The sequence below is a fragment of the Cyprinus carpio genome, chromosome A20, assembly GCF_018340385.1.
Source record: "Cyprinus carpio isolate SPL01 chromosome A20, ASM1834038v1, whole genome shotgun sequence".
Classification (NCBI taxonomy): Eukaryota; Metazoa; Chordata; class Actinopteri; order Cypriniformes; family Cyprinidae; genus Cyprinus; species Cyprinus carpio.
In genome coordinates this window covers 22,353,123-22,360,733 of record NC_056591.1, presented here as the reverse complement: position 1 = coordinate 22,360,733, position 7,611 = coordinate 22,353,123, and the positions used below count along the sequence as shown (strand labels likewise).

General features: G+C 40.5%; 1 protein-coding gene across 1 annotated transcript in view; it reads left to right on the top strand.

Moving 5' to 3' along the window:
- Positions 1-7,101, top strand: part of LOC109065786 (interferon regulatory factor 4-like) — an 8,413-nt gene extending 1,312 nt beyond the window's left edge. The window contains exons 3-8 of the mRNA XM_042778158.1: positions 1,643-1,728; positions 1,849-1,954; positions 2,033-2,140; positions 5,243-5,575; positions 6,688-6,794; positions 6,874-7,101. Coding sequence (XP_042634092.1) covers positions 1,643-1,728; positions 1,849-1,954; positions 2,033-2,140; positions 5,243-5,575; positions 6,688-6,794; positions 6,874-7,047 — 914 coding nt within the window. The 3' untranslated portion in view covers positions 7,048-7,101. The remainder of the gene's footprint in view (positions 1-1,642; positions 1,729-1,848; positions 1,955-2,032; positions 2,141-5,242; positions 5,576-6,687; positions 6,795-6,873) is intronic.
- Positions 7,102-7,611: the final 510 nt, after the last annotated feature.

The window sequence follows — 7,611 nt, the reverse complement described above, 5'->3', positions numbered from 1 at the left end:
CTTTTAAATATATGTAATTATTTATTAAATATACATTTATTTATATATTTATTTATTACTAGATAGATAATAATAAATTAATAATTAAATACACACACACACACACACACACACACACTGTGGGTCTACAAAAGAATCAGCTCCCTTTAAAATAATCACATTTTGTAGCTTTGCAGCCTGAAATGAAGACACACACAAGCTTTGTTTTATCAGCTGTATTTACTCAGTACAATTTCTAACATCCAAGTGAAAGATAAAACACCAACATGTCAGAAAAAATAATAATAAAAAAACTCAGAATTACTCAGTTGGAAAAAGGATCAGTATTTTGTTGAAGCACCTTTTGCTTTAATTCCAGTCTTTAGTCTGTCGGGGTTCGTCTCTATAACTGTGCACATCTAGTCTTCGCAGTATTTGCCCGCTCTTCTCTGCAGAACTGCTCAAGTTCAGTTCAGTCTGATGGAGAGTGTTTGTGACTGCAGTCTTCAGTCACGGTGTGCTCAGTTCTGCTGTGTGCTTTGGGTCTTTGTCAAGCTTCTTCTCATTGACAGCTTTCTGGCAGAGGGCAGCAGATTTTCCTCAAGAATCTGAGCGTATATTCTTCATTTGTCCTTCTACCCTGAGAAGTGCTCCAGTCCCTGCTGCAGAGAAACACTGTATAACAGGACATTAACACCTCCATGCTTTACTGCAGGAATGCTGTTATCTGGACGCTGAGCTGGACTGGATTTCCTCCAGACATATCGTTTGGTGTTGAGGTCAAATAATCATCTGCCTCAGAATCTTCAAGGTGTGTTTTGGCAAAGCTGCATGTGGCCTTTCTTGAGGAGCGGCTTTTTTCCAAACAAGCCACATTTGTGGAGAATCTGTGATATTGTTGTCACATGCACACAAGGACCACTCTTTGTCATAAACTCCTGCAGCTGCTTCAGAGTTGCTGTAGGTCTCTCGGTCGCCTCTCTGATCAGTTTCCTCCGACTCTTTCATCAGTTTGGAGCGAAGTCCTGATCCAGGGAGGGTCTGTGTTTAATAAATACCTTCCACTTCTTAATAATAGACTTCACTGTGCTTCTAGGCATTGATAAATTGTGCCTGTCCACAACTTCATCCCGGAGATCTTTTGACAGTGCCTTGCCACCCAGAGCTGATTGTTTTCTTCAGTTGCACTACCAAGGACTGAACTGCTCCAGGAAAGCTCTTTTCATTCTGAGCTGATCAAAATCAGCAGCTGATCACAGATGAAAGTCAAACGGCTTTGTGTGCCACTGAGAAGGTGATCAGCTGCCCCTGTTTGAGTTCACAAGTCATTTTTAGGAGGGGGGTGATCCATTTTTCCAACTCCATGATTCTGTTATATTTTTTTTTCTGACATGTTGGTGTTTTATCTTTCACTTGGATGTTATAAGTTGCACTGAGTAAATACAGCTGATAAAACAAAAACTGTGTGTGTCTTCATTTCAGGCTGCAAAGCAACAAAATGTGATTATTTTAGGGGGGTATATATACTTTTTAACATATGTAATTACTTATTAAATATACATTTATTTATTACTAGATAGATACATAGTAATAAAAAATAATTTAAATTATACCTATATATTAATACACATTTAAACAGCAATTAATTTCTCCTTCATTTCAGCACCAAAATCATATGAAAAAGTTTCCACAAGCTTGGGTCACCATAACTACCCGTTTTATCCTCCATATGAACCCGTGGAGGGTCAGGTAACACTATTTAAAACAAGCTTATTGTAATTCACCACTAAATTGAACTCTAAATGTAGTATCTGTCCATGATAACGAAACCGTTAGGGCTGAGATTTCTGTGTCCGTCTTTCTGTGCAGGTGTGTAACTTCCTGTCTGCTGCTGATAGGAGCTGGAGGGACTTCCTGTGTGAGCAGAACTCACTGTCCGACGTCCACTTCAGCCAAAACTCTCGCTGGGACACTGGTATTTATTCTCTCTCTCTCTCTGTAGTAACTTAAAAAATATATTGAGTCATTTACAGTAAAGATTGTGTGTGTGTAGGGTACCAGATAAGTGGCTCTTTCTACAGCTGTAACACGTTTGACTCGCCTCCCTCTCCGTTCAGCCTGGATGCCAGCATGAGATCAGCTGAGGCCATGGCACTGTCAGGTACACACACAATTAATAAACTCCCTAGCAACACCCTGGCAACCACTTAGAATATCTTAGCACACAACAATCAATAGCAGGCAACCACTCAAAGCACCTTAGCAACTGCCTTGCAAAAACCTAGTAAACACCTTAGAACAACCTTGCAAACATCTAACAATGCCTCAGTTGTCAACTTTTTAGCAACCTCTTAGCAACGGTCTAGCAACAGCCAACAAATCATTGTAACCACCTAGCAGCTGCATAGCAATGACTTACAAATGCCCCAGTAAGCACTTAGAAGAAACTTAGCAACTGCATAGCAACAACCTAAAATGCCTAGCAACTACCTACAAATGACCGAGTAACTACTTAAAATATTTTATCAACTGCCTAGCAACAGCCTAGCAACTACATACAAATGTCCCAGCAACCACTTAGATGATCATTGTAACCACCTAGCAACTGCATAGCAATGACCTACAAATGTTCCAGTAAGCACTTAGATGAAACTTAGCAACTCCCTAAAATGCCTAGCAACAGCCTAGCAACTAACCACAAATAACCCAGTAACCACTTAGAGCATCTTAGCAGTTGCCTAGCAACTGCCTAGTAACTATGTAGAACATCTTAGTAACAGTTAAACAACTACCTAAAATGTTCCTGTAAATACTTAGAAATATTTTATCAACTGCCTAGCAACAGCCTAGCAACATCCTAACAACTACCTACAAAAGCCCCAGTAACTATGTAGAACATCTTAGTAATAGTTTAAAAACTACCTAAAATGCTCCAGCAAATACTTAGCAATGACCTACAAATGCCCCAGTAACCACTTACAGGAAACTTAGTAGTAACTGCCTAGCAACAACCTAAAATACTTGGCAACAGCCTAGCAATGCCCTACAAAGGCCACAGTTACTATGTAGAACATCTTAGCAACAGTTTAATAACTACCTAAAAGTGCTCCAGTAAACACTTAGAACATCTTAGCAACTGCCTAGCAACAGCCTTAAATACCTAGCAACAGCCTAGCAACTACCTACAAATCAACCAGTAACTACTTAGAATATTTTATCAAATGCTTAGTAACAGCCTAGCAACTACCTACAAATGTCCCAGTAACCACTTAGAGGAAACTTAGCAACTGCCTAGCAACAGCCTAGCAACTACCTAGCAACCACTTAGACTGTAACCAACTAGCAACTGCCTAGCAATGACCTACAAATGCTCCACTAACCACTTAGAGGAAACTTAGCAACAGCCTAGCAACTACCTAGCAACCACTTAGAAAATCACTGTAACCAGCTAGCAACTGCCTAGCAACGACCTACAAATGCTTAGCAACAGCCTAGCAACTACCTACAAATGTCCCAGTAACCACTTAGAGGAAACTTAGCAACTGCCTAGCAACAGCCTAGCAACTACCTAGCAACCACTTAGACTGTAACCAACTAGCAACTGCCTAGCAATGACCTACAAATGCTCCAGTAACCACTTAGAGGAAACTTAGCAACAGCCTAAAATGCCTAGCAACAGCCTAGCAACTAACCACAAATAACCCAGTAACCACTTAGAGCATCTTAGCAGCTGCCTAGCAACTGCCTAGTAACTATGTAGAGAACATCTTAGTAACAAGTTAAACAACTACCTAAAATGTTCCTGTAAATACTTAGAAATATTTTATCAACTGCCTAGCAACAGCCTAGCAACATCCTAACAACTACCTACAAAAGCCCCAGTAACTATGTAGAACATCTTAGTAATAGTTTAAAAACTACCTAAAATGCTCCAGCAAATACTTAGCAATGACCTACAAATGCCCCAGTAACCACTTACAGGAAACTTAGTAACTGCCTAGCAACAACCTAAAATACTTGGCAACAGCCTAGCAACGCCCTACAAAGGCCACAGTTACTATGTAGAACATCTTAGCAACAGTTTAATAACTACCTAAAAGTGCTCCAGTAAACACTTAGAACATCTTAGCAACTGCCTAGCAACAGCCTTAAATACCTAGCAACAGCCTAGCAACTACCTACAAATCAACCAGTAACTACTTAGAATATTTTATCAAATGCTTAGTAACAGCCTAGCAACTACCTACAAATGTCCCAGTAACCACTTAGAGGAAACTTAGCAACTGCCTAGCAACAGCCTAGCAACTACCTAGCAACCACTTAGACTGTAACCAACTAGCAACTGCCTAGCAATGACCTACAAATGCTCCAGTAACCACTTAGAGGAAACTTAGCAACAACCTAGCAACAACCTAGCAACCACTTAGAAAATCACTGTAACCAGCTAGCAACTGCCTAGCAATGATCTACAAATGCTTAGCAACAGCCTAGCAACTACCTACAAATGTCCCAGTAACCACTTAGAGGAAACTTAGCAACTGCCTAGCAACAGCCTAGCAACTACCTAGCAACCACTTAGACTGTAACCAACTAGCAACTGCCTAGCAATGACCTACAAATGCTCCACTAACCACTTAGAGGAAACTTAGCAACAGCCTAGCAACTACCTAGCAACCACTTAGAAAATCACTGTAACCAGCTAGCAACTGCCTAGCAACGACCTACAAATGCTCCAGTAACCACTTAGAGGAAACTTAGCAACTGCCTAGCAACAGCCTAGCAACTACCTAGCAACCACTTAGAAAATCACTGTAACCAGCTAGCAACTGCCTAGCAACGACCTACAAATGCTCCAGTAACCACTTAGAGGAAACTTAGCAACTGCCTAGCAACAGCCTAGCAACTACCTAGCAACCACCTAGCAACCACTTAGAAAATCACTGTAACCAGCTAGCAACTGCCTAGCAACGACCTACAAATGCTCCAGTAACCACTTACAGGAAACTTAGCAACTGCCTAGCAACAACCTAAAATGCTTAGCAACAGCCTAGCAACTACCTACAAAGGCCACAGTTACTATGTAGAACATCTTAGCAACAGTTTAATAACTACCTAAAAGTGCTCCAGTAAACACTTAGAACATCTTAGCAACTGCCTAAAATGCCTAGCAACTACCTATAAATGACCCAGTAACTTCTTAGAACATCTTGGCAACCCCCTAGCAACAGTCTAGAAACTCACCAGCGTCTCTGCCCCGTTCCAGACACCCGTCTGCAGGTGACGGTGTTCCGCGGTGAGACTCCGGTCGCAGACGTCACCGTCATGAGCGCAGAGGGCTGTCGACTGGCTCCACATGATGACAACTGGACCTTCAGCGGCCCGGGTGGCCCGGAGCTGGTTCCTCTCCCTCAGGTGGAGAGAGGAGCGCTGGAGGGGGGCGTCCTGCTCTGGATGACGCCCGACGGCCTGTACGCCCGACGCTTCTGTCAGTGCAGGGTCTACTGCGACGGGACGCACGCTAACCTGAGCACCAAACTCTGCAAACTAGAGCGAGAGCAGACCAGCAAACTACTGGACACACAGCTCTTCCTGACAGGTTAGAACGGCTCAACGACTACTAAACGGCATTTCAATGTATTTAATAGTTAAAAGGATAGTTCACCCAAAAATGGGTTTCTGTCATCATTTTACTCACATTGTTCCAAACCCCTAAGACTTTCGTTCATCTTCGGAACACAAATGAAGATATTTTTAATGAAACCTGAGAGATTTCTGTCCCTCTATTGACGTCTATGCAATAACCACCAGTGTTGCCAAGTCCAAGGTTGCACTATTTTCACACTGTTGCCACACGTGTTGTTTTTTAGTTCACAGTTTAAAGCAATCGCCCACCCAGTGGAACGCTATTTCCACAGAGCGGAAAAACGCGATTGGGCTAGTTTTGAATAGCAGTTGGGGTGATTTTGTTTTGCAGACCTGGCAACCCGGGCTACCACTTTGACTATACAAAACGTTCATAGAGATTGTTTAACTTTATTCACAAGTAAACATTAATCAATGCACACATCAGTTATGGCAAATGGAAGCTCAAGCATGCTTGCTTGCCGTATGAGAACCCATGGTGTTCACAGCATGTTTAAGCTTGTTTAAGAATCAATGAGGTTCTGTTCATGTTCTCTGCTTAATATAAATGTGAATAAAAGCCTAAATTAAATCTGCTAATCATATAAAGCAGTTGAGTCTCTTTAGAAAATTTGGACTAAGCCGCTTAATTCATATGCATTAGTTTTACGATCTCTTTATGAACTTTTTGAAACGTCAGTAGTCTGGGTTGCCAGATCTGTGAATTAAAATCAAAGCTATCCCAGTCGCATTTTCTCCCCACAGTTTTCTGCTCTGTCAAAATAGCATTCCAGGGGTTAGAGATCGCCACTAAAAACCTGCACACTAAAAAGCAACCTGCGGTAACAACAAAAAAGTAACCCAATTCTGCGGTAAAACCGAGGACTTGGCAACACTGGCGATAATTGCATAGACTCTCAATGGAGAGACAGAGAGCTCAGGTTTCATTAAAAATATATATATTTGTGTTCAAAAGATGAATGAAAGTCTTATGGGTTTGGAACAACATGAGGGCGAGTACATGATGACGAATCTTCATTTTTGGGTGTACTAACCCTTTAAGTTTATATGCATTAATTCCTGCAGAGCTCCAGGGTTATTTCCTGCACGCTCGTCCTCCTCCGCGTTTCCACGTGCAGCTGTTTTTTGAGTGCTGCGATCCCTCCGTAGACAACAGACCCCTGACGGTACAGGTAACGACCTTTGACCTCTCCATCTGCAACAGTCACCTCCACATGACTAAACACAGCTGTCCCTTCTCCTGTCCTACAGGTGGAGCCGCTGTTCGTCCGTCAGCTGCTGCTCCTCCTCCAGCAGGGCGGTGTGAACTACATGAGGAGCACCCATGAACTTTGTCCTCTGACCCCTGAGCAGGTTTACCCCGCCCACCAAGATAATCCTGTCATCAGCGGACACCAGACGCATGGCAACTTCATACAAGAGTGACCCCAAAAGAGTTACAAGACATTAAGACACAAATTTAAGATTTTTAATTAAAAAAGGAAAAAATTATTTCTTATATATATATATATATATATATATATATATATATATATGTGTGTGTGTGTGTGTGTGTACAAACACATACAATAATTTTTTCCTTTTTAATGTAGTCATATTATATATATAAATAAAAAATTAAATATATATATATATATATATATATATATATATATATATATATATATATATAAAATCAATATAAATATAAAATATTTATATATGTTATATAAATATATATATACACATTTTCAAAGAAATTAAAAAAAAAATTCATGGCTGACTGATTAATAACTTTTATATTTTTGTGATTTATATTTTACTTTCTCTGCTTGTACTGCGATTATGCTGTAAAACTGTGATCCAACAGCATCTCAGGGACAAAATCTGTTTAAAATGAATGTATCTGTTTCTATGTTTGGATAAAATATCAACATATATTGCACAATATTTACTGTAAACTGCACATACCATTAAAAAAAATAATAATAGTATGTGAAACATTTCAGG